This window comes from Syngnathus leptorhynchus, chromosome 13, assembly GCF_054491065.1.
Source record: "Syngnathus leptorhynchus isolate UIUO chromosome 13, UIUO_Slep, whole genome shotgun sequence".
Taxonomy (NCBI): Eukaryota; Metazoa; Chordata; class Actinopteri; order Syngnathiformes; family Syngnathidae; genus Syngnathus; species Syngnathus leptorhynchus.
In genome coordinates, this window is record NC_141207.1 from 7,290,490 (window position 1) to 7,314,995 (window position 24,506).

The following is a 24,506-nucleotide window of genomic DNA, read 5'->3' on the forward strand; positions in this document are numbered from 1 at the left end:
GTTGTAAAATGGACAATTTTTGTGCGTATTTTCTTATGCTTTCATGAGAAACTGGTATGAACAGGTATATACTTTTGAGTTCTCCAGCTCAACCAACATTTTTATGGGATATATTATCACTTTTAAAGATGGACACAATGTGGTATTCTTTGGCTCAGGATAGATCCCCAACTTTATTCACACAAGAGGAAAAAGGAAACAAAGCAAAATTACTGTCCCATAGCCTCCACAATAAAAACAACACCATGCATGACAAATAAATAAATAAAAAAGAAACATATTTAAAAAAAATATTTACTATTAGATCTAGTCACCATAAACTTAGATACGAAATGAATACTAGAATACTTTTTCCTCTGCGGAAGAAAAATAAATTATAATTCCAAGATGTATGACAGACCAGTGTTCCCTCTCAAAGTAGACTCAAAAAGCTCCCTGGAGGAAGGATTTCCCCAGTCTGTCAATGACAGAAGTCTGTCACTAAAGATTCTCCTCTGCGTGGAGGCGGTGCTGTCAAGTGGATGTTGATAATCGATCATTAAAACGAAAATGTGTCAAATTTCGGGACGCCTTCTTTCGCACATGCTAAAACCTGGCAACCTGAATGTGACCGAATCACGCGGCTCGGATTTTCTTCCGGGTTCTACCGGCGTTCACCAGCCACCCGTCGTATAAAGTTAATTAAAATATTTCTTAATCAAATATAAATTCATGTGAATGTGTATAATTGATGCCTGTGACGAGTACACACGTTTAAAATGCCTTTGTAAAAGCTCCATATTTTGTCGTGTTGGATGGGTCACACTCAGCATCGTGGCGCTTTTTTTTCCCCCTTTTCCTTTTTACCCAGTCTCTGCGCCAGGCGTTGAGTTCTTGGGAGACTTTGTAGGTGGCACTATTTCGCCACCACCACATACTATCTCTGCATTTTTAAGACAAACTCTGAAAAAGTTCATACGGAAAATTAAGACCGATAAGATTCATTTTATGGCTTTATTATCATTGTAACCTGGAATTCAGATTCTTTTAATTAGCTGCCTTTTCACAATTATATTTGGTGAATCCTGGTGTACCTCCTGTTGTGCAATTATATAAATGAGTGGTCATAACATCAACATATGCACGTGCATAATCTCATAAAGAACACAATAGATATGATTTTACTACAACAAAACAGGTCTTATCGAAACATGATCTACTATTTAGTCTCCTTTTTACCTGGTGCATTAATTTTAAGATTTAAATGTGTGTCATTATTTATCTTCATTTCAGTGGCCCAGTGTGGGCAGGTGAACCTTGACCCAGTCCATAAACCCGGCAGGGTCTTGTAGTAAAGCAGCCAGGTTGCTTCTATTCACATACACGGCCACGCCCATGGCCGACAACACAACGAGAGGCCACTTCAGAGAGCTTTGGGATTTGGGTTGGTCGCTCGGTCGGGTCCGCATGGGCTGGGCCATCCGATCCCACTGTGTCAGTATGGCCTGACGGGCTCCGGCCCATTTGCCAGGCCCTCGTAGACGGTACTGGTACGGGGTGATGGGGCCGAAGAGCAAGCTGAGGCCAAGCTTCGGGTCGGTCAGCATCAGTCGAGTAATATTGGGCCGCACGCCCACCGGTGTGGCTATTTCATCCATGTAGTTCGAATAGTCCACTTGGATGGTGTGTCTCTGACTGCTCACGTACCTGAAAATACGAGACAAACGCCTCAGTGTTTAAATTGTGGTGTTTTCATTCACAACATTAATTTATTCCATGACCAAGTGCATAATTCAATTCGTTAAATCATTTTTCTCCATTTAAACAAATGCAAAATTTATAGAGCTTTACTTTTTCTTAGATATTTACATCCGCTGGTGAAATATGGCCATATAATATTTTTTTTTCATAACACAATTAGTTACCTGTCAGCCATGGTTTCCTGTTTATATTTGATGTCATCCAGCATGTCAGCCACTGGAGGGAGCTTGATGCAGCCTGGTGACGTCACAAAACATGACAGTTCAAGTTAGCTTGTTTTAACACACTGACAGAGGCGGGGAAATGTACATACTAATCTGTTGATCTTTTTTACATCATGTCATGCAAAACTAAATACTAGGGGCGGAAATGGTTACATTACAGTTTGAGTATATAGAACTTCTGTGGCTGCAAGGAACATTCATAGCAGACTCAACTGGTTTTTATTTGTAGAGCAGAAGGTTGCTTGAAAAACACACAAAGAATTTGTACGCTGTTATTTCTTATTCCTACCTTTGAAGACCCTGGTGGCCCACCTGGCCTGCATCTCAGAGATGGGCATGATGGCCCCCAGTGGCTGCACCAGTCCAATGACAGCCAAGGTATGGCGCTCCAGCTCAGGGGGGTACACGTACTTGTACAAAGCCGCCTTGTTGTCTGACACGGCGGTCACGTGCGAGTCCAGGAAAGGGAAAGAAAACTTGTAGCCGGTGGCAAAAACCTGAACACAAAAACCAAACAAGGTTCATTTGTGCCACGATGACAACATGAAGACTTTGTTTTCGTTGACTTACCACCAGGTCCACGTCCTCCACCACACTGCCGTCATCAAACTCCACCGTGGAGCCTTCAAATCGGCAAATGTTGGGCTTCACCTGCACCGTTCCCGACAGGATGCGGTTGGGGAGTTCGTCGTTCACGGTGGGATGCTGGCTGAACAACCTGATACGTTGAGAACCAATCGCATGAGGACTACATTTGTTTATGTGACTCTTGAATTTAAATGAAAAATGTCAGGTACTGAATTCAATCGGGAATCAAGGGACTTCTCACAGATGTTGTTGTACCTGTGCTTGGGCTTTAAGCTGTACAGGCTGTGATTAAACCTCTTGTTGAGTTGGTTTTCTCCTAGGCTGCAGGCCAGTCTAAAGGGAAGCAGGTTCCGGATCAGCAAAACCGCTCTGTTGATGGCCAAATCAAGAGGCACGCCATTGTGCCCGACTCTGTTCAGAATCCAAGCTCCCCTCCGGGTGCTCAAGTAAAGCTGGAAGGGAACGAGAAGGTATCAATTGAGTAGCGGTGATAATCATCAAAGGTCACTCTACCTGCTTGGTGACCCTGCTGAGCTCCACAGCTATGTCACCTCCGGAGTTCCCGATGCCAACCACTACCACCTTCTTGTTCCGCCAGGCCTCGGGCGTCTTGTAGTCACGACTGTGAAAGTATTTTCCCGGGAACGTATCCAAGCCTAACTCAGACAAAACAGCATCCACCGTAAATCATTAATAGAGAAAATAACACTTTGATCGTTCATTATACACACACTGGAAGTTGGAATGAGGTGAAGGTTCAAGAAGAAAGTAATACTAGAGGGAGGGCTTGATCATGGGGTTGCATAAGGACACTAAAGGTTGATTGCTGAAAAGGCATTAGTATAACATTGCAATAGCTTAATTTTTACGGAATATTTCAGTAAAAAAATTTGGGTTTCTAATTAAATATTTTCCCACAAATTTTCATTTGAAATTTGAATTCATGAACATGAAAAAAGGAAGTTTGGAGAGCTTTTGGAAAACTGCTTTCAACCTAGTACCTGGGAAGTCCTGGAGAGGGAGGTTGGGATGACAATGGTGTCCAATGCAGACCATCACAGCGTCAAAGATGTGTTTACTTTTTTTGCCCTCCTGGTTCTCTGTCTCCACGTCCCATTGGCCAGAACGGGAAAAATCAGGCCGCTGCTTCACCCGCAGGACTTTGGTCTGAGGGCATAAAAAAAAAAAAAAAAAAAAAAAGATTAAACGACTGGTATGTAACATTATAGCAGCCATAGATTGTTTAATGATGCTATTGTCCTCTTTTATATCAGTTGTTTATACCCCTTTTGTGTTATTGCAGTGGAAAAAGGTTATAAAATTGAAGTCGCAGAGGGGAGAAAGTAAATATAAATCTAGTCAATCGATACAAACAACAGGGGGGAAAAAAGGTAAAAAAAAAAAGAAAGAAAACCACATTTATGATTGGCGGAGGAATTTGTGCTTACGTTGAAGCGTATGTGCTTGCGAAGGTTGAAGTGGTCGGCGTACATGCGGAAATAATCCATGATGAGCGTGTTGTGCATGTAGTTGGGGAAGTGGGCCGGGATGGGGAAGTCGCTGAAGCACATCATCTCCTTGGAAGTGTTGATGATGACGGAGTGGTAGATGCTGGCCCGATCCGGCTCGGGGTTCTCCTGCAAGAGCAACCACAAAATCATTTCAGCCCAGAAAGGCTTTTATGCTATCAGAAATGCATGATTTTTTTTTTCTCCTTCCAGTGCATTCAACCCACCTTGAATCTCCACAGTCCCCCGATGTCATCGCTGCTCTCGAAACAGACGGGGTCAAGACCCTCGTCCAGGCAACACTTGATGCAGGCCAGGCCAGAGCTACCTCCTCCAATCACAGCCACACGACGAGGCATGCTGAAGCTGCACAAATGCCGCAAATGTGTCAAAAACGCCCTTTAATGTATCAGTCATGATACGAGATGTTGACACAAAAAAAAATCACACCAATGGGAAGTCACTTTAAGTTGAAGTCTGAATCATGGTGGTTTGAAGGAAACCGATGTGTCATGTTTTTACTGGTGAAATTTGACAACTGTAAAATCGTTTTCACGGTTATTAATCATATGTAGACATACTGATTCGCATATTCGGGACTTTAATAATCACCAAATTGGTCCAGTATATCATTGAGTATTTTTTTGTAAACGTTTGTACATTTAAGATTCTATTTACTTCACTAAAGGGTTGAATCACTCTTAATTTAGTTTTGACTTTGTAAAGCGCTTTGAGCAACATATGGTCGATAAATATTAAAGCTTTTTTATTTTTTTACTTATTTCCCTTCTTCTGGTGCACACAGTGAGTAATTTTGCCATTCTTGCACGCTGCCCAGCAACAAATGTGCTCTTTAAAACGATGTGTGCTTTTACAAAGTAGCACTCAAAGTGTATTTGCTGCTCCACGCAAAACACGCGCACTCACCCTTTGCAAACGTCAGTAGCACGCAACACTAGCAGTAAGTCAAACTTCAGAGGCAAATCGCTTAGACAATTTAAAAAAACTCCCGAATATGGCAGCTGGAATCTCCAACGATAAAGACTGCAAGTGAACGTAGCAAACTTGAGCCAATTTGGCTTCTTTTGTGGCTTCAAATAGTGCGAGTGAAAATGACGCAACAAGAAGAACCGTTGACGCATTCTTACCAGCTTTGCACTCAAGACGAAGGGAGAGACTTGTGTTTTTGTGCTGTTGTTCGCTCGCAGGGACGCTTGGAAGTGGGCGGAGTGCTGGAGTCTCCCGCGCCCGACTTTGACCCCTGAACTCATCATGGCAGCGTGATCTGTTGGAAAAACAAACAAGTCTCGGACCGGACACTCCATTAGGTACACTTATATAAGAAAAATGAGGGCTCTTCAAACAAAATAACCCCCCCCCCCCTAGATAAATTACAATAAAATAAAATCAAAAATGTCAAAAACGGCTCGTTCATATTGCAGTGAAAATATAATACAAACTATATTGTTTTAATTGATGTATGTATTAAAACAGTTTAGTTGAAGTTGCAATGTGGCAATGTGGTAGAGGTGTGGTCTCTCTCGTATAACATCAGTTGGAACGTGATTGGTTGATTGGGTACACAGCGACATCCTCAACTGTAAGAGGGTGTATGCACTTCTGCAACCACGTCTTCACTATTGTTTACTTCCTCTCAAAACAAATATTCAGTTTTATGGGTTATAGATCAAATTAATGTTTTTTATTTCACAAAGGCAGGGGTGTGTGGACTTTTGCATTCACAGTATATTTTCCAAATCAAAACAAAACAAAACATTCCATATTGATCTAAGAGAAAAAACGGGATTGATGAAGATGAAATTTTTTGTAGAAACAAAAAGTCAGGATGGCACTTCCTGACAAAAGCCAAATGAGCCCATAAGACATTCTCGTCTTTGGTCCCGGTTCCGCCCTCCGGCTTCGGAAAGGATGATGCACACGTTCCCACTGGGTGAGAATGGCCCGGCGGGCTCCGTCCCAGTTCCCTGGCCCGATTAGGCGGTACTGGTATGAACTGCACGGGCCCAGCAGCACCTGCCACGCCAGCTTGGGGTCGCTGAGGAAGAGCCATAAGACGTTGGGTCGAACCCCCACGTCCACAGCAAGGGAGTCCATGTATGGGATGGGATCCAATAGCAGGGCGTTTTCGCTCTTAACGAAACTAAAATCCAAGGATTAAGAATTAACAATCCTGGAATGTTCATTCAAACTTATTTTAAACAAAGAATGGGTTAATTTGAGAAAATACTGAAATTTATTTCATAAGTAAAATTTTTATTTTTAAACATATTTTAAATAGATTAATTCATGTAGTATAAATAATAAAAATATAAATATAAAGAATGGTGCCATACCATTTGGACATGGTTGTCCGTTCTTTCTCTATGTCCTCCATCATAGCCTCCTGTGATGGGAGACTTATCAAACCTGGATCAGAAAACAGGATGGATGGATGGATGGATGGCCAGCTAACAAACAGCCAATTTTTGAATGGAATAATGGAAAGATGGATGTACCTTGAAAAACCCGCGTGGCCCAACGAGCTTGCAACTCTGCGATACGGCTGACGGGGGCGAAGCCATCAATTAAGCCGACGACAGCCAGTGTGGGCGGGGTCAGGCCGAGTGCAAACACGTGTCGGTAGAGGCGGTGAAGGTGGCCTTGAGCGCACTTGGCCTGCAGGTCACTGGGCAGGAAGGGGAAGTTGTAGTTGTAACCTGTAGCGAACACCACCACATCCACCTGAAAACAAAAAGGAAATTTAAGTCCACTAAACCAAAATATGATGGCAATGGTTACCAACTCACTTTATGTACCACGGTACCATCATCAAAGATGGCGTCTGAAGCGTCGAAGCGATTGAGATTGGGTTTGATCTGAACCCGTCCTGAGATGATACGAGCCGGCAGGTCGTCATTCACCACGGGAACCTGGGAAAAAAACCTGACGCAGCATGGAACAGCAGTCAATTTGTGAGTGAAATAAACAAAGGTCAAAAGGTCTCCTTACCCGTGTTTTGGTTGGATCCCGTAGAGACTGTGATCAAAGGCCTGATTTCGCGTCTTCCCCGTCATCTTGTTGACCCATGAAGGAAACAGTTTCCTCTTCAGCGCGTCCAATCGGGAGTTCCCAAAGAGGTCCCGTGGGAGCCCGCCGGGACCAACACGGCCTAGCACCCACGCTCCGCTCCTGGTGCTGAGGTACACCTACACGGTCGACACAAACAGGCGTGGGGTGAACGTTAGCTTCCCCGTTGACATCCGGGGACGGCGTTACCTTCTCGGCAACTCGACTGATATCCACTGCGATGTCACCACCAGAGTTCCCAATGCCGACCACCACCACCCGTTTCCCCTGTAAACCCTCTGCGCAGCGGTATTCCCAACTGTGAAAATATTTGCCTTCAAAGCTCTCTATACCTAAAACAAAACAAAACAAAACACAACACCTTGGGTGGATTCTTTTATCCATCCATCCATTCATTTCCTGAACTACTTATCCTCATTTGGGTCACGGGCGTGCTGGAGCCTAATTTGATATCAATGTCCTTTTTTCCCTCTTTGAAATAAATAAATGGAAGTGCCATTATTTTTTATCAGATGCACATATTGAATGTTTTTTTGTTATTGAAGCTCAATAAAAAAATAAAAAAATAAAGCTGTTGTTCTCATCTTGGCCACTAGAGGGCTGTATAATACAAGCACAAAGAAATCGTTCACGCTTGACTCTGACGTGCAGAGATAATTTTTTACTAATTTAAATAGACTAACAGAATATGTCAAAACTAAATCAGACCATAGTATAAATCCTGTAAAAATACTGTAAAATGTATGCTGCTAGTATAGGAGCATCCGTACCTGGGAAATCCTTGAGTGGCAGGTGTGGTGTGGTGTAATGTCCCGTGCAGACCATCACGGCGTCGAAAAGATGACTCTCCCGCTGGCCGTCACATTGCTCGGTCTCCACCTCCCAACCACCGGTGGTTGCAAAGTCTGGAGTCGGCCTCACACCCACTACGGCGGTCTAAAAGGACATATTGCATTAAATGTGCTTTGATAATGACACCACAATATTCTTCATAACACACAAATTCCCTTTGCTCATTCAGTCCTACTAATTCCTCATGTGGTGAACCACCTTGAAGCAAATGTGCTGTAGCAAGTGGAAGGAGCGTGCGTAAAGGCGCAGATAGTCCAGCACCTCGGAGTGGTGCATGTTGTTGGGAAAGTGGGCCGGTGGTGGGAAGTCACTGAAAGTCATCATCTCCTTGGAGCTATTGATAATCACCGACTCATAGATGTTGGCTCGCCCTGGCTCCGGTTCCTCCTGCAATATTACAAGAGTAGTATGCACTTCAATGCAATATTAAGCAAAAGATTTCTCTCTTGATCAATATTCAAGAGTTGGACTGAATGTTGACGTTCCTCTGTTTTGTCAAACAGCGGATGTACTTTTGGTTGATGAGCAATCAGATTGTTTTGTTGACGAGCTATTTACAAGACTTTGTCATTGTTATATGTTCAGAGTTGCGCAGTATAAAAGTGTCTGAGCGGAAAGAGTATAATAGTGAGTTATAAATACTCTGTTAATTAACTATTTCCCAAATTAACTTCACGGTAAACTGACCAAACAGGTCTGAATACACTCTCATGTAACATTACAAACAGGCGCCCACCTTGAATCTCCATAGACCGCCAATATCGGGGCCGCTCTCGTAGCAAGTGGGCTCCAGACCTTCATCCAAGCAAGACTTGATACTGGTGAGACCCGATGAACCCGCTCCGATCACGGCCACCGTCCGAACCATGTTATCGACTGATTGAGCTTGGATTTTATTTTATCAGTCTGGCACTTTCAGGTGACCCACGATTTTTATGCTGACTTTGACACGCCCATCCTGCACACCAATTCTGGAAGAGGCGTGGCACGTCAAAGTCTGCCTGTGACAAATAGACTGACCAAAATAATCCCCCCAAAAAAGTGACAATTTTGTTTTTGTGTTAGCCGGACTTCTTACGGAAGAGGATTAGGGCCAGTGAAGAAGAAAAAAAACGAGGGGTGACAGGATTCTGACTTTTTTTCTCAGAAGTCAGAATTCCGACTTTAAAGTCAGAATTCTGAGAATAAAGTCAGAACAAACGTAAAGGCAAGCTTGGATGCATTTAGGGATGGTTTCAAAATGATCGTTGGGCTATTTTGACAAAATCACGTCTAAAAAAAAAACCCACCTAAAGGTATATCTCCTTTAACACGGCACTCCCTTTGTTTATTTCGTGACAAGCACGAGTTGATATGGTTGCCAGAAGCATAATTTGAAAAACGTGTTCTAACTTGACCCATCCAGCTTGGTGTTTGGGATTCTTGGATTCCGCACAACCCACCTGCAAGCGGATATGCGGCAGTAGCTCGAAGTTCTGAGCGTAGAGTCGCAGGTAAAGCAGCACCTCGGAGTGGTGCATGTTGTTGGGGAGCTCTGCAGGAGGTGGGAAGTCACTGTAGGCCATCCTTTCCTTAGAGCTGTTGATGACCACTGACTCGTAGATGTTGGCCCGCCCCGGTTCGGGTTCCTCCTGTCGCGTATAAAACAAGTTCTTGTGGATTTCCACCAAAAGCGTTTTGATTGTAGAACAGTGGTTTTTAACCTTGTTGGAGGTACCGAAACCCAACGGATTCACTGAACCCCTCTTGAGTGAAAATTAAAATGATTTTTTTTTTTCAAATTCAAGACATCAATGTTTTTTTTACTGGTGCACAATATGAGTCGTGCATGAACATCACTTTGTTCAAAGTACAAAACAAACACAATGCATGAATGACATCTGCAAATCAATGTGACTCGTGCTGTTGCCTTTGCGAGACCGGTTCAAATATGCCTCATCCTGAATTTACACAATAAATCAGGTGCGTTCCGCCTTCCGCAGCGGAGGCTCTGCCGAACCCGAGACCAACTCACCGAACCCCTAGGGTTCGATCGAACCCAGGTTAAGAACCACTGTTCTCGAGCAAACCTTGAATCTCCATAGCCCGCCAATGTCAGGACCGCTCTCAAAGCAGGTGGGCTCCAGACCTTCTTCCAAACAAGATTTGATGCTGGTCAGACCCGAAATCCCAGCACCGATCACGGCTACTTTCTGAACCATGCTGGAGATAAGACGACACATACATACAACAACAATATGGTATGTGTTTGCTACCAAGCGTGAAGCGCCGCATTCCAGTCGTACATTCAGACGCTATAATGTGGTCGACAACCGAGCAGTTTTAAGGAGTGGAACATTTGAACGACATTTGAGAAAATGAATGGATGGATAGAAATTCAATGGAATATTTCTCCATGCCTTCCTTATATTTAGTAATTCTGATACTTGTTACTTGTTTGCAATAGTATCAGGTGTGAAAAACGATCCGTTCCAAAAGCAAACTGTAAGTGTAGCTGATGCAACACAAGAATTGTATCCACGAGAACAAATAAAACAATCAATCAATCAATCAATCAAGTCAAGTTTATATAGCCCTAAATCACAAGCAGTCTCAAAGGGCTCTGTCCTCTGCATTTAACCCATCCCCATGTGATTTTGATCCATCCCCTGGGGGAGAGGGGAGCAGTGAGCAGCAGCGGCGCCGCGCTCGGGAATCATTTTTGGTGATTTAATGTGTGTGTTATTTAATGCCACGCAGGAAGCGCCTCGCTTTCTCTGTCATAATGAGCTGATCTTTAGTTTGCCCACAAAACAATAAGTACAATACCTTGGCAGAAAGATGTATAGTCCTCAAAGGCACAAAAATGTCCTCTTGTCACTTTATTCCTACTCACAACAGCACAAGTGTATTATCAGACTCCTTAATACAGTCTGAGGTGTGTGTGTACATGATTATTTACATTAACCACGCCCTCCCTCTTGCATCAGTTGTCAGCTGGAGTTGTCAGTCAGGTGAACGCTTCATTCCAGAAGACAACAGTCAATAAGAATGCAAATTGTGTCAAAATGTTGCGTTTTCACTCATGACTACAACACGGCACGACAAAATGTGACATGATTAGCACAGAACAGGAAATGGAACTGACTGCGACATAGGAAAGGGTCTGGCTGCTTTTTTGTGTGTGTAATCATGCCAGTTAACAAAGTGATGAGTAAAAAGGAGTATATGTACCACAGAGAAAGAATATATACAATTACAGAAAATAGTAATGATGTAAAATATTTTTATTTCATTAATTTTTAGAATTGATAATGTGTTGGATTAATAAATTGTATATTTGAGATTAAAAGTCATCCTCAAGTCTGTCTTTATATTTTCAAGAAAATTCTATTATAATTTGGATTTATTAGCTAGCTAGCTAGTTACCCCTTAGCTCATATACAAATTAATTCCAGCGAGCAGAAGCTAACATTAATAGTATGTAGCTAAAAGCAAAAATGGCTAACAACAAGCATGCGTACGAGCAGAAAATAAGTTTGTTGCGCGTCTTCAACTTGTCAAGTATTTAACACGTTTTACCAATTAAATGTTGATGAAAGCCAGTAAGTCAAGGTTTTATTCTGGCCTCACTTGAAGTCAATAACAACTTTACATGATTGGTTCAGGCAAGAATCATGTGTCATCATGCATGTAGTAATAATATGGTGTGGGCTTTTTTGGGGTTGTGTTTTGCAGATTAATGGCATGTGAAAGAGGGCAAACATTTCCTAAGGTCGGGAGATGTTTTGTCCATTGTTATGCAACATGAACAACATGAATGTGAGCGAGAGAGAAAATCTCTCAAAAAAACTGGTACGATGAATCTGAAAAAAAAAAATCATGACTTGAGATAAGAGTTTTATTCGTTACATGAACATGCTCCAAACACTTGTATCTCAGATTAGCTATTTCCATGAAACGAAATGGAAATGCTAATAACCTATTCCAGCCTTCCCTCTAAAAATTATCTTTGTAATGTGTATTTTAATGACAAAACCAGCTTTCCATAAGACTGTATGGTAATAACATATGGATATGACCCAATAAAATCGATATAGTCATATATCAATTGATAGAACTGAAAGTGTTAAAACATCACGGCATAGATGCTATTTATGGTTTGATAATTCATTCCGAATCCTTCCGATAGCGGACTGAAAACGTTTCATATTTTTGGGGGAAAAAATTTGGACATGAGGCTGGGCAAGAGATCGGGTTCTCGAATGTGCACGTAGTAGACCGCTGCCCCTCCAGCCACCAGCGCCAGGCTCAGTTTGAACAGGCCGCCCGAGCTCGCAGCGTTCGCTTCTTCTACCTACCGATGAAAAGGAGGTGTCCAAATACTTATGTCCAACCTTTCATGTCATTGAACCATTTTTTTTCCCGACTCTTAGTGAAGACGATAACCTAGCTTCTGAGCGACGAGTGCGGCACTGACCTTCCTGGTCTTCAAGGGCTGGTACAAGCGCTGGAACTGGGTGAGGATGGCCCGCCGGGCGCCGTCCCACTTGTTGGGCCCAGTCAGGCGGTACTGGTAGGCGGTGACGGGCCCCCACAGGACCTCCTTGAACAGCGGGTAGTCGGTGAAGAGGAGCCAGAGTAGGCTGGGCCTGGCCCCTATTTCGCCTGCCAGGTCGTCCATGTAAGTCACAAAGTCCACCTGCAGTGGCGCCTGCCTGGACATGATGTAGCTGCGGCAAATCGATGGGGGGTGTTATATGGATGTGTTATCGATTTTTGCATTGGGAGCTTTTACCTGGTCTCCATATTTTTGGTGTCCTTCTCGACAGCCTTCACCATGGCCTGGCTTGAGGGCAGCTTCTTATGTCCTAAACATGTGAAGAAAACATCTCCGTGGCTACAATGTCAAAAAAAAAAAAAAAAAAACTCATCACATTTGGCGTGATGACCTTTAAAGACCCGCACGGCCCAGCGCGCCTGCATCTCAGCCTGTGGCATGATGGCTCCGAGGGCGTGGATGAAGCCCACCACGGCCAGGGTGTGGTGCTCCATGTTGGGAGGGAACACGTGCTTGTAGAGACCCACCCTGTGGCCCGACTTGTACAGAGTGTTGGCGGGCAAGTACGGGAAGTCGAAGTTGTATCCCGTGGCGAACACAATAGTATCCACCTGAAATCAATCTTACTCTCTAGCGATTCCATTGCTAAGAATCGTGATTCCACTTATCGACTGCTCTTATTTCACAATTAAGTGATGACATCACATGCAAGGAGGGCTGAAACCCGAAACCTTCCGACCTTCTCTGCGACGCTGCCATCCTCAAAGATCACGGAGGAGCCGCGAATTTCCTTCACGTTGGGTTTGATGATCACCGAACCTGACAGGATCTTGAAGGGCAGGTCATCGTTGATGATGGGGATCTGACTGAAAAGCCTGTGAAGAGCGCATGGGAAACAGATTTAATACATAACGCTCCACATTTGAAATGGTCAGTTTGATTCGGTACCTGTGTTTGGGCTTGAGGGCGTACATGGTGTGGTCGTACATGGCGTTGAGCTTCTTCTCGCCGAACCAGTTGAAGAAGTTGATGGGGAAGAGTTGGAACAGGATGTGCACGAAGCGCGTGTTGTACTTCATGTCCACCGGCAGGCCATCAACCGACACTTGGCGGATAACCCAGGCTCCGCGCCGAGTGCTTATGTACACCTGACCCAAAGGAGTGAGGGGGGGGGGGGGGTCCGTGTGATGGTGGGCAAAGACAACGGGGAAGAGGAGATGACCTCCGACCTGCTCGGTGAATTTGCTGCTCTCCGTGGCGATGTCGCTGCCTGAGTTGCCGATGCCTATGACCACCAAGCGCTTGCCGTGCATGTCCTCGGGACCCTTGTAGTCCCAGCTGTGGAAGTAGCGGCCCTGGAAAGTGTCCAGCCCTGTGGGGTCAATTATTGCAACAGTCGGAATGTTTCCACGAAAGGATTATGAGTTTAAAAAAAAAAAAAAATCAACCTGGAAAGAATTCGGCACTTACCCGGGAAGTCCTGCAGAGGCAGGTTAGGGTAAGTGTAGTGCCCCGAGCAACAGATGACAGCATCGAACACATGAGTCTCCTCTTTCCCATCCCGCTTCTCCGTCACCACCTCCCACTTGCCCGTACGGGCGTAATCCGGCCTGGGTTTGACACTCCTCACCAAAGTCTGAAGAAGCGACGTGCATATGAGGAAACTGCCGATCCAAGTAAGCGAACAAGCGAGGAAGGCATTTCTACCTGGAAACGGATGTGCTGGAGCAGTTTGAAGTGGTCGGCGTACATTCGGAAGTAGTTGAGGATTTTGGAGTGGTGCATGTAGTTGGGGAAGTCGGCCGGGATGGGGAAGTCGCTGTAGCACATCATCTCCTTGGAGATGTTGATGGTGAGGGAGCGGTAGATGCTGGCGCGGTTGGGCTCAGATGTGTCCTGCGGAGGAACCAGGTCCACTTTGGTGTGAGCAAAACTTTCAGTTTGATTGACTAGAGTACTTCAATATGATACATTTTTAGTTTAATTATTTTTTATATGATATTTCCTATATTATATATATTTATATTAAATAATTTGTGCATCATCATGCATCAATATACAGTAGAATAATGTATGCCATTGTACTGACTACTATCTGTAGTGCTCGGTTGTATGCATATTGGCCACTAGAGGGCAGGCTAGTAATAATAATGAATACGTTACATAGAGAAGGCCATGGCTTCTAAACTCTCAATCGGGTGCAGTAAAGCCAAAATACTTACCCAGAAGCCAAAATGATTACTATTAATCCTTATGTATTTTTTTTATGTCCTTGCCTTGAACTTCCAGAGACCTCCAAGGTCATCGCTGCTCTCAAAGCAGGTCGGCTGCAAGTCTTCCTCCAGACAAGCCTTGAGTGCGCTCAGCCCCGACGGGCCTGCGCCGATCACTGCCACTCTGCGCACCATGGTGGAGCTATAGTTTAAAAATATATATATCTTATTAAGTGATCATCGACACTAATGATTTATTCTAATCTTAGTCAGGCGCCCAATCAATGTGACGTGATTGGAGGTGATGTTTAAAGCTGCCCAGCCACAGACAAATTCTGAATTTACCGTCCTCAAAAAACCTGATGAATTCCTGCCTTCCAGATAAGAGATTGCACAACACTAAAATTGACATTATTTTTTATTTTTTTTGCTTGCGAAAAAAATTGTGCCGCTATCTCAAGCAGTGGTTCCTTGTTGACATGACTAAAAAAAAGCACAGCGATATATAAATGGAGCAAATTCATGACAAAAAAAAAATCTCTGATACACATTGACAATTGTAAAGTAAGTCGTAAAACATTAAATGATGGCTGTCATTGGAGAACATCCCGGGGTGAGTTATTTAAATTAGAAGTTCCTACCTCCTAGGAAGGTCCAAATAACAGCTCAAGCCAAATGTTCAATTGATGTGCTCGGCGAGAAGAGTCCTCAAATCCTTGGATTGGCATTTTTATATCCAGACACATGCAGATCAGATCTCCACCCCTTCAAACAAACAAATGCGCGCAAACACACTAACGTTGATCCTTATTGACTTTTCGTTATCACGTAGATTACGCAGTACAATGAGCACACGCACGGATGCACACGCTTTAAGTTCTGTGAAAAGAATTTATTACTTAGTATGAGAGGGGCTAAAAAAAAAAAAGTTTCAAAAAGTGACACACAATGCATGTTTTTTAATAAGGAAAATAAAAATGCTTCTATACGATGTTTTTTTTTCCGGCATAAAAATCAAACAATGAATTAAAAGTAACCAAATAAAATAGCTAGAGGTGTCATGTCTGTCCAAATGATACCTGGATAATTTGTTTTAGTGAAGTAGGCTACATGTTAACGTTTGGGAAAGCCTGTATAAAAATTAACATTTGCTTGATCTGTTGCATAATTTGATCGTGACTTTTGCTCAGCTTTTTTGGCAACACGATGGGAACATTGACTCACTGGATAGATGTTTATTAGGTCATCAAGGACAAATGGAGAAAAAAATAAAAAAAAGATTTGGATGCTCAGGAGAAGTTATGTAACAAGAAGGGAAATAAAATGATTTATGTAATAAAACATTATTTTGTTTACAAACTTTAACATTCTTCACAAACTCTGATATGTATTGGGGACAGATGGGAATGTGGAGAAAAAAAAAACTTTGAAAATATCCAAAAATCACTTACCTGGAATGATACATAGGGTGGTGGTCCAAGCACATTTCAGGGAAGGGGTGGGGGGAGAAAGAGAAGATGTCTCCCCCACTAAGTAGAATGAAGGCATCGGGATCACAGTTGTCTTGATCACGGTGTGCACGATGTCGCTCACATTTGCTACAAGCGAGAACCAAACACAAAATGGCAGCCTTTTCCTAGGCCAAAGGTAAAAACAAAAAAATAAACAAATATTAAATAGGAAGAACAATATTGATTTTCAACTACACCTCATAGGTCAAAAGGAAAAACACCTCATAGCCTTCTTGACTGAACACAGTTTATAATCATCCAAAATGATTTTGTGATAAGAGCAAATATTATAAGCTGTATTGTCAAAACAAAAGAAACGATTGATTTGAAATTATTTTCAATGACACCAAATACAAAATGACATGCACACCAAAAACTATACTTATTCAGGTTGAAGCAAGAATCCTATAGATTGTGAATAACACATATGTTCCTTGCACCACGTGACTCAACAGTCTATTTACAGTAAGAAAAAGAACCCTGCCTTGATTGCAACAGAACAACAATAGCATTAAGCAAAAGCTGAAGCTGCCTAAAAGAGGCACTATAGAAACCTGGGCTAGACTAAACGTATTGCAAATGCACCAACAGCTCTCTCTTGTGGGACAATAAACATATCACATGTTCCACAGTTGTGCAGCTACAATAAAATCAGAGAACGCAATTTCTGGAGAAATTGTGTGGGAATTCTGAGAGCTGAGGATGAACTCTAATAAAATGGAGTAAATTTGGAATGTGAAATGAGGGGGGGGGGCTAGATGACGTGGAAGGATGAGTTAAGTCAAACATGATTCGGGAATGTTTCAGTGAAAAATGTGCAATGGTGAAAACTGTACAAATTCAGGAATGATTGGCTCCTGGGATGGTCCTGAACATTTGAATGTTGAAGTGGTTTGAATCTTTTGAGTCATGTGGAGGGAGTAGCATGTCAAAAAAGTGCTTCACTGCTCTTCAGCATTCCCACAATAAAAAAAAAAGACATCAATCTTTGATTGTTACGCCACGTATCCCAGCAGCGCTTGCAGGCTCTGAGGCGAAAGCCAGAGCGCCTCCAGCAGGTTATACTGACAGTAGCCCATCCAGAAGCCGAAAGCCACGTCGGTGACGTTGTGGCGCCCTAGCATGACGCGGCTCAGCCCCACAGTGGCCGTCCACAGCAGCACCAGCACCCGCAAGGGAGCGGCTAGCACCAGGTGTGCCAGCAGGAAGCGGGCGCACATGGCGGCACGGGTGGCGTGACCTGATGGGAAAGAGTAGCGGTCCACCGAGAAGGTGGCGAACATGTCCATGCGGTTTTGGGCAGGACGCCGTCGCCGCACAGTCGCTTTCACCACCCCGACGAGGACCAGATCCAGGAGAAGACCTTGAAAGTGACCATAGAAGAATGTATTTTGGAGTTTTTGCACGAGTCTGCTTGAAAATATTTTTGGGGTGAGTCTTTGCAACAGTGACTTTTGTACTTACCCAAAAAGAGGTTGAGCATGACCTCCTGGCCAGCAGCACTGTCGCTTTTGTAGAAGCAGTAGGCGGTTCCAGCCAGCCAGGGGATGCCGTGGCCCGTAATCTCGATAAGCTTCATGAGGGGCCGCGCACTCCCCCACGACGAGTCCTCTCGGGCGCACACCCCTAGACTCTTGGACAGCCACAAGTCGATGGCGAGCAGCGAGCTGAGGGCTACGCGGAAGAGCGATGGGTTGAGCCGGATGCCATCTTCCTCCGGCGCCCCGGAGCCGGTGGACGAGCTGGAGCCGCGGCGACGAGTGGGGCTCTCAGAGGCGCGGAGCCGAGCGGTGGCACCGTCGGAGCTCTGCCGCTGGAATAGATGAGGCGGTGTCGACGACCGGCTCAGCGGCTTGGTGAGCGACATAAACTCGAAGCGGCCGTTGTTGGTGCCGCCGAGCACCGGGCTCCCCCCACTCCCGCTGCCGGCGCGGCCCGGGTTTTTTGCCTTCGGTGAAGACATTTTGTCGGCGTGCGTCGTTGCGACGAGCTGACACCGCAGTGGGAATGTCTCCGCAGTGTTTTGCAGGCTGTCGCCTCTTTATCTCGTCGACTGCAAAGATTGAGTATTCTTCTCACGTAGTGAAGACATAGGACGCCATATTTGTTGTCCTATCGCATAGCCTTGTGGGAAATTGTGTTTTTCTTTGTGCTCAACTCTCATTGGTCGATATCATTGTGACGGAGCAGGCTTACTTCCGGGTTTGTGGAGCGTGAGGGGTTGATCACAGACCCCCTGAGTAGGTCGTCTTTCCACGCGTCAGTTTTGAAAGAACACCCGAAAATGCCTGGAATCTTGCTGGGTGACGAGTTCCCCAATTTCGAGGCCGACACTACCATCGGCCGGATTAAGTTTCACGATTTCCTGGCCAAATCGTAAGTGAATCCAACCAGTTATCATGAACGTGTTTTATGCAAGAGTGACTTTCAGTTGTTGACTCAACCTTCTGATATGGGTCTCTGTACAATTTTATGTTTTGGGGCAGATGCAGAAATGCTCTTAATCCCAATGACTAATAGTTGCGTCATAGGAAATGATCGGAAAACATTTATTGCATTTGGTGATATTTTTTATGATTGCTTAGAATTTTGTAACTTTTTTTGTGTGCTTCTAAGTCATATCAATAGTTTCGAAGTTGAAACTGAATACCTCTTCTTGAAAGTTGTTTTTAAATTTTGTTAGTGTACTTGTATTTTTGTTTTCATTTTATAACTAGAGCGGTTCATCTTGCTCAGTGCACACAGAGAAATCTGGAACCAGCATGGACACAAGGCTTATATTGTGTCTCATATCGAAACTGAAGCATCTGGGATTGTTGGAGTACATTTGAGGTTCTCAGCCTCTTTGTTCTTGCTTGAGCTCAATAACATGCATGCTTGCTTCGTTTCAAGTCCTTCAAATCGAGAGCGTGTCCTGTCGTGGTGTTCAGTCATATGTTAAGTCACATGTGACGGCCATGGGATTAAGCTTTAAAAGGCCCTTCATTAAAATTTCTTTCAAGTGTTCTTGCTTTTTATTTCTTTGTGACATAAAACCCTTGCGTGTGTTTTTCACGAGCAGATGGGGCATCCTGTTCTCCCACCCGAAGGACTTCACCCCCGTGTGCACCACTGAGCTGGCGTGCGCCGCCAGCCTCAGCGACAAGTTCGCTAAGCGCGGTGTGAAAATGATCGCCCTATCTGTCGACAGTGTGGCGGATCACTGCGGATGGAGCAAGGTGGAGGGCACTCGCACTCAAATGCACATGTCCGTTGAACGTTGTTTAACAGGTCGTACCTGTGTGTGTGTGTGTGTGTGTGTGTGTGTGTGTGTGTGTGCACATCCACATCCGTCTATTGTTGCATAACATTAAAACGCAAGCAACAACCTGCCTGTCGAGGTCATCGAACTGCGCCGTCATTTTTTAACCTTTTGACTGGCTAACTTGGAAGATCATGAAATAAGTTAATAAGTATTTCAGTCTCTTCAAAATGCTCACGTAATCCGTGTTCATCATTTATCAAATTTGAATTTTAGTGGTTTTGCTACTTCTCTTGCCACACTGGCGCTTGACCTTTTTTCTGTTATCAGTTCAAATAAATCCCTTTTTATTGACTTGGTTTCCTATACAAGGTCAATCATTAATAAAAATGGGAATTATTTTCTTTGCCCTCTAAACCTACTCAAAAAGAGAACAAATAAGACACAAGCAAAACAAAGTCATACAAAGGTTGACAACAAAAGATGTTGCTGTCCTCTGTATTGACTTTATGTGTTGGTGCGTGCAGGATGTGATGGCCTTCAACAGTCAGGCTTCAAATCCTTTGCCCTTCCCCATCATTGCTGACGATAAGAGGGAGCTAGCCAACAAATTGGGAATGCTGGACCCCGATGAGATCGACGGCGACGGCATCCCGCTCACCGCTCGCTGTGTAAGTGACTAGCTGTTGTCGTAATTCGCTACATGCTGAGTTTTCGGCGTTGAGACAAAATGACATTTGTGATCTTTGTCTAGGTGTTTGTGATCGGACCCGACAAGCGGCTGAAGCTATCCATCCTCTACCCGGCCACCACGGGGAGGAACTTTGACGAGCTGCTGCGTGTTATTGACTCACTGCAGCTGACGGCGCAGAAGAAGGTGGCCACACCCGTAGACTGGAAGGTAGGCCCCACGACCCCCCCCCCTTTTTTTTTTTTTACCCTAAATTCTGCTTGTTGCATCTATCACAACCATGACACGGATTACATTTTGTCATTTTGCAGCCTGGAGACAAAGTCATGGTACTTCCCAACGTCTCCGATGCCGAAGCGGCCTCTCTTTTTCCCAATGGCGTCACCGTTAAAGAGGTCCCATCTGGGAAAAAATACCTGCGCTACACTCAGCTCTAAAGACCTTCAGCAAATCACTATGGAAGTAAAAAAAAAAACAAAGTACACAGCAACAATAAACAAAAATTTGTACCTTCTGTACCATCCCATAATAAACAAGCTTTGCACTTCAATTCAAAATGTTTTATTTTCCCAAGTGTTTGTTATTCAGTTTTTGCGCCTCTAAGTGTCGCTGTTGCTTTATATAGAAAATACGGCACTACTACGTGTCACCAATAGATGGCGCCAAAGGCACGCTGTAGTGACATTTTAAATGTTAAATTGTTTAGGTTCCATTATGTTGCTAAAAGCCTGATTTGGCAAGAAAACAAGGGATTACAGTCACTAGTTGCATTTATCTGAAAAATAATCACTCGAGGTGTCAGAAAGGTTAATAACTAAAGTGACCAAATTGTGTTTCTCCCATCTAATTAGGATTTGCTACTCACAAATTCACCTATTTGCAGTTTCTTGGGGGACTAATATTGTGTATTGTACTAGGTATAAGACTAGCTTTATTCGCTGTTATCCCACAAGATGGCGCCAAAGCCCAGTTTTATCAAAAAGTAGTGCTTTGGCATGATCTCCTGCCACCAATAGGCAAAATATAGTGTAACAATATGAAGACGGGACAGCATTGCTGATCAAATGCATTTGTTCCACAACAACAGTAGCCTTGCAATAGCAAACATAAGAAGTGCTTAGACGCTGGCTCAACTGCCCTCCTTTCTACCACGGCCCCTCTCTATGTTCATCTGTCATTCTGGAGCCTCCTCCAGTATTGTAATACAACACCGAGGCCGGTACCAGCTGCGCTCACATGTACACGTTTGTGTAGTGGTGCTGATCAAAGACATAAACAGTGCTGTGAAAGGACTGGCCTCCCACCAAACTCCCTGGTATCTCAAGATATTCCCCCCCTCCCGCCTCAGAGTAGCCAGGATTGATAAGCAAAACAAACGCTCAGTCATATTCTGACACATCGGAGCCGCCTACCCCCTTGAGGATTTACAGGCGGGATTTGACGAGTCGGGCTCTGCTTATTGTGAGGGTAGATCATGTTGGAGTTGTTCTAAAAAACTGTCAATAAATTACAAACTAGCAGAGGTGGATTGGTTGAAATTGGTCAGTGTCATGTCAATTGTCCATGTTAATATTTGGAATTATACGAGTCGCTGAGGCTTTTCTATTGGGCTAAATGAATTTCTTTTATGAGTGGCAAGAGAAAACAAATGTACAATACAAAACGCTCTCAAGAGCCAAGAGAGTTCATGAGAACTGTTAGCCAAAGATTTCTCCCTCCAGTCCAAACCTTTTTTTTTTAATGCATTTCCTGTGCGAAAAGCATACGCTGTTCAAAGAAGATAAACCGTGATCGCAAAAGCACGGAGATATAAAATATATTACAAGGGTCGTTAGTTTCCAGTCAAAGCTGCCAAACTTTTCAATCCGATGCTGGTGCCGATATTGTATAAATTGCAGCGCCATAGTGCATGTATTGTTCCTGCACTGTTTTTTTAACGCTCCCTTCAGAGCAGTAAGTGTAGTGGATGCAATAAAACAAAGCGCTCTATTTGAGTTTGGTTGTTAAAAAAAAATGCAGAAAAGCTGATACAGTATGTTGCCTTTAAGTGGCGTGTTCAGCTGAAGGCATCCGGGAGATTTTTTTTTTTTTTGCTGTTCTCAACGCAGGAAAAATTGGCCCACAATTTCCTAAGGGCTGAGTTTGGGCATGAGCCAACGCCAGGACAAAGAACAACTGTGCTCCTGCAGCTACACAATGAACTGTGATGAAATTAGGTGGGACAACACTTACAATTGGAGGGTTTCAAAATAATGTGCTGGGAAAATGTTATATTCACACCGAATTGCACATATTAGTGGGAATGAGAATTTTTTGGGGGGTTAAAAATATAAAAAGAAATTACTTCAATATATTAACTTTAAACTTAACAATATTGGGCCCATTCAGTCTATTTTTTTTTTTTTTTTTTACGATGGAGACACCAGAAAGGAGGGTCAGATAGTGGCAGTAGGCAGGGGAATTCCCCAAAGGGAGCTCCACCTCTGACGTGGGTCAGAGCGACCTAACCTAACTTATCCAAACATAATCCCGAAATTGGAGATCAGAACAAGGCCACTTAAAATGCAATAAAACGTGACCAATTATACGGTGGTAGCAAATTTTGTCCACAATATTTCATTTGTTTGACTTTTGAATCACATTTAAAGTTCAAATTGAGTTTAAGGAATATTTTTTTCCCCCAAAATTATTAGTTTATTTCAAGGCAGGTCTCCAAACAATTCTTTTGAGTTATAATTTAAATAGTTTGACTTTAAAAGCAAAAGATTTGACTTTATTGTTCAAACTGGTGGATGGGCGTCTAATACATAAAAAATACAAAAAAAGCCACCCAAAAATGAACATCATCATACATCCCATCCAGCAGTTGCATTGTTTTTTTTCTGCGTCGTTTTATGACGCTGGCTTTAATTGATAGGCTGTGCTCTCTCCCCGTTGGATGAACATAAACAAGTTCTAAAGCAAAACATGTGTTACTCACTCGTCTCTCCCTACGAGCCAGGAAAGCCAGACTGGTTTCATTACCAGCCCCATTATGGTTAAGGGGGTGGGTTGGGGGCTCATCCAAAAGCCTAAACAGTTGCCATGGCAACGCCACCTCACACGACCTTCCTTGTCAACTTTCTCCTAGTTACCTTTCCTTCTTCTAGTTTCATTACCCAAAAGAACAATTTCAAGCACAATGCATTGGATTTTTGTGAATGTGCGCACACTAATAAACAATGGCCATTCAAAAAAAAATAAAAATACATACCCCAATTAAGCGCTGGCCAGCATTGATGAGTCTATCCCGCTTTGATGACGCTGGTATTCGGCTTCCCTCTATGGCTGATGCCGCTCCAGTCTCACGTTTGCCTTCCTCACATAACATACAGAAAGGTAACGAATATAACCACGTATATTTCTTCCCGAAAACATTTGTCAAAAACTGTCAACACCTGTCATGTTCAAATTCACCACGGATTTTACATGCTTCCCAGTACAATGCATGACAGTGCATGAGTCCCTTTAGCAGCATGGAGGGAAATTACACTAACGCAAAAATAATGCAAATACATATGTACTGTATGGAGATGTATTTTTGCCAATTTTCTTCATCTGGTACCTCGCCAACACGAGCGCCCAGCCCTTTCTTTTGACACACAAGCCTGTTTTCCATCCAGCGGTAGAGTTTCACAGGCACCTCTTCCTTGTTTCCCCCCCACAACACATGCTGCCCTCTGCTTTTAGGAAAATAAATACACGGAAAAGAACACAGGGGATGAAAAACAGCACTGTAATTGTGGTGCTGTCTTCTTCAGTTCTTTTCCCACTTTCTGGTTTCTTTTAGTCTTTCAGTTTTTGGCCAGTTTGTGTGTTTTCTTCATACTATCATGCAGAAGTGCAGGAGTATTTGTGCTGTGCCATTAAATAGATGGGACACACTACTCAATATGAATAGCAGACCACCAGCACTCCTGCTACTAAACCACTTTAAGTCATTAATAACCTTCTCAACACACACACACACACACACACACACACACACACACACACACACACACACACACACACACACACACACACACACACACACACACACACACACACACACACACACACACACACACACACACACACACTTGTATAGAGTCCAGGCGCACTTTATTAGCAGAGGAGCCATTTGACTTGTCACTGTGATGAAGAGCTTGGCACTGCTGTGGCGGGCTACTTTTTAAAGGCCCAGACACCCTTAGCCATTAGTCAGGTGAGGTGATCAATGTGTCTCTAATAGAGAGGAGGAGGAAGATGAGGAGGAGGACGAAGATGGCC

At 43.6% G+C, this 24,506-nt stretch overlaps 5 protein-coding genes across 10 annotated transcripts in view; 1 reads left to right on the plus strand and 4 right to left on the minus strand.

Moving 5' to 3' along the window:
* Positions 1 to 154: 154 nt before the first annotated feature.
* On the minus strand, positions 155 to 5,357 carry LOC147047251 (flavin-containing monooxygenase 5-like). Of its 2 annotated transcripts, none has more exons than XM_085928663.1 (10): positions 5,209 to 5,357; positions 4,288 to 4,426; positions 4,001 to 4,189; positions 3,554 to 3,719; positions 3,066 to 3,208; positions 2,808 to 3,004; positions 2,535 to 2,682; positions 2,254 to 2,461; positions 1,905 to 1,977; positions 155 to 1,686 (listed from the first exon to the last, which is right to left on the minus strand). In XM_085928663.1, the coding sequence occupies exons 2-10, from the start codon at positions 4,417 to 4,419 to the stop codon at positions 1,269 to 1,271; spliced, it is 1,674 nt and encodes a 557-aa protein (XP_085784789.1). In that variant the 5' UTR covers positions 4,420 to 4,426; positions 5,209 to 5,357; the 3' UTR covers positions 155 to 1,268. The 2 variants fall into 2 exon arrangements, with proteins under 2 accessions (XP_085784789.1, XP_085784788.1); XM_085928662.1 differs by lacking the exon at positions 5,209 to 5,357 and adding an exon at positions 4,988 to 5,188.
* A 397-nt stretch (positions 5,358 to 5,754) lies between these two features.
* Positions 5,755 to 10,399, minus strand: LOC147047252 (flavin-containing monooxygenase 5-like). 3 transcript variants are annotated; one of them, XM_085927867.1, is made up of 10 exons: positions 10,069 to 10,399; positions 9,442 to 9,630; positions 8,261 to 8,386; positions 7,918 to 8,083; positions 7,337 to 7,479; positions 7,070 to 7,266; positions 6,868 to 7,003; positions 6,577 to 6,802; positions 6,415 to 6,487; positions 5,755 to 6,221 (listed from the first exon to the last, which is right to left on the minus strand). In XM_085927867.1, exons 1-10 carry the CDS (start codon positions 10,219 to 10,221, stop codon positions 5,849 to 5,851), a joined length of 1,782 nt encoding a protein of 593 aa, XP_085783993.1. In that variant the 5' UTR covers positions 10,222 to 10,399; the 3' UTR covers positions 5,755 to 5,848. The 3 variants fall into 3 exon arrangements, with proteins under 3 accessions (XP_085783993.1, XP_085783992.1, XP_085783994.1); XM_085927866.1 differs by having other exon boundaries at positions 8,198 to 8,386; XM_085927868.1 differs by lacking the exons at positions 9,442 to 9,630; positions 10,069 to 10,399 and adding an exon at positions 8,736 to 8,937 and having other exon boundaries at positions 8,198 to 8,386.
* A 1,466-nt stretch (positions 10,400 to 11,865) lies between these two features.
* LOC147047253 (flavin-containing monooxygenase 5-like) lies at positions 11,866 to 15,516 on the minus strand. The gene is made up of 11 exons (XM_085928810.1): positions 15,394 to 15,516; positions 14,816 to 14,954; positions 14,247 to 14,435; positions 14,010 to 14,175; positions 13,769 to 13,911; positions 13,488 to 13,687; positions 13,279 to 13,414; positions 12,931 to 13,150; positions 12,777 to 12,849; positions 12,459 to 12,711; positions 11,866 to 12,335 (listed from the first exon to the last, which is right to left on the minus strand). The coding sequence occupies exons 2-11, from the start codon at positions 14,945 to 14,947 to the stop codon at positions 12,186 to 12,188; spliced, it is 1,662 nt and encodes a 553-aa protein (XP_085784936.1). The 5' UTR covers positions 14,948 to 14,954; positions 15,394 to 15,516; the 3' UTR covers positions 11,866 to 12,185.
* A 1,733-nt stretch (positions 15,517 to 17,249) lies between these two features.
* Positions 17,250 to 24,506, minus strand: part of plpp6 (phospholipid phosphatase 6) — a 42,644-nt gene continuing 35,387 nt past the window's right edge. Inside the window, exons 6-8 of one of the 3 annotated variants that reach the window (XM_085928815.1) lie at positions 18,460 to 23,549; positions 17,728 to 18,387; positions 17,254 to 17,626 (exon numbers count right to left, since the gene is read on the minus strand). In XM_085928815.1, coding sequence (XP_085784941.1) covers positions 17,259 to 17,626; positions 17,728 to 18,226 — 867 coding nt within the window. In that variant the 5' untranslated portion in view covers positions 18,227 to 18,387; positions 18,460 to 23,549 and the 3' untranslated portion in view covers positions 17,254 to 17,258. Of the gene's footprint in view, positions 17,627 to 17,727; positions 23,554 to 24,506 lie in introns of all 3 variants that reach the window. The other 2 variants (XM_085928813.1, XM_085928814.1) reach the window with 2 other exon arrangements.
* On the plus strand, positions 18,465 to 20,752 carry prdx6 (peroxiredoxin 6). The gene is made up of 5 exons (XM_085928819.1): positions 18,465 to 18,639; positions 19,325 to 19,481; positions 20,032 to 20,175; positions 20,259 to 20,405; positions 20,507 to 20,752. Exons 1-5 carry the CDS (start codon positions 18,548 to 18,550, stop codon positions 20,630 to 20,632), a joined length of 666 nt encoding a protein of 221 aa, XP_085784945.1. The 5' UTR covers positions 18,465 to 18,547; the 3' UTR covers positions 20,633 to 20,752.

What these genes read in the sequence shown, in the direction of transcription:
- LOC147047252 (XM_085927866.1), bottom strand. Translation starts at nt 10,221, where the DNA reads ATGTGTCGTCTTATCTCCAGCATGGTTCAGAAAGTAGCCGTGATCGGT. An exon ending in GCGGGCTATGGAGATTCAAG is followed by an intron (nt 9,631 to 10,068) that starts GTTTGCTCGAGA and finishes TATACGCGACAG; the next exon opens with GAGGAACCCGAACCGGGGCG. An exon ending in TCAGTCGAGTTGCCGAGAAG is followed by an intron (nt 7,267 to 7,336) that starts GTAACGCCGTCC and finishes TCGACCGTGTAG; the next exon opens with GTGTACCTCAGCACCAGGAG.
- LOC147047251 (XM_085928663.1), bottom strand. Translation starts at nt 4,419, where the DNA reads ATGCCTCGTCGTGTGGCTGTGATTGGAGGAGGTAGCTCTGGCCTGGCC. An exon ending in TCAGCAGGGTCACCAAGCAG is followed by an intron (nt 3,005 to 3,065) that starts GTAGAGTGACCT and finishes GTTCCCTTCCAG; the next exon opens with CTTTACTTGAGCACCCGGAG. An exon ending in CAGGAAACCATGGCTGACAG is followed by an intron (nt 1,687 to 1,904) that starts GTAACTAATTGT and finishes TCGTATTTTCAG; the next exon opens with GTACGTGAGCAGTCAGAGAC.
- LOC147047253 (XM_085928810.1), bottom strand. Translation starts at nt 14,947, where the DNA reads ATGGTGCGCAGAGTGGCAGTGATCGGCGCAGGCCCGTCGGGGCTGAGC. An exon ending in TCCAGCACATCCGTTTCCAG is followed by an intron (nt 14,176 to 14,246) that starts GTAGAAATGCCT and finishes TCGCTTCTTCAG; the next exon opens with ACTTTGGTGAGGAGTGTCAA. An exon ending in ATGGCAGCGTCGCAGAGAAG is followed by an intron (nt 13,151 to 13,278) that starts GTCGGAAGGTTT and finishes GATTGATTTCAG; the next exon opens with GTGGATACTATTGTGTTCGC.
- prdx6 (XM_085928819.1), top strand. Translation starts at nt 18,548, where the DNA reads ATGCCTGGAATCTTGCTGGGTGACGAGTTCCCCAATTTCGAGGCCGAC. An exon ending in CACGATTTCCTGGCCAAATC is followed by an intron (nt 18,640 to 19,324) that starts GTAAGTGAATCC and finishes TTTCACGAGCAG; the next exon opens with ATGGGGCATCCTGTTCTCCC. An exon ending in ATCACTGCGGATGGAGCAAG is followed by an intron (nt 19,482 to 20,031) that starts GTGGAGGGCACT and finishes TGGTGCGTGCAG; the next exon opens with GATGTGATGGCCTTCAACAG.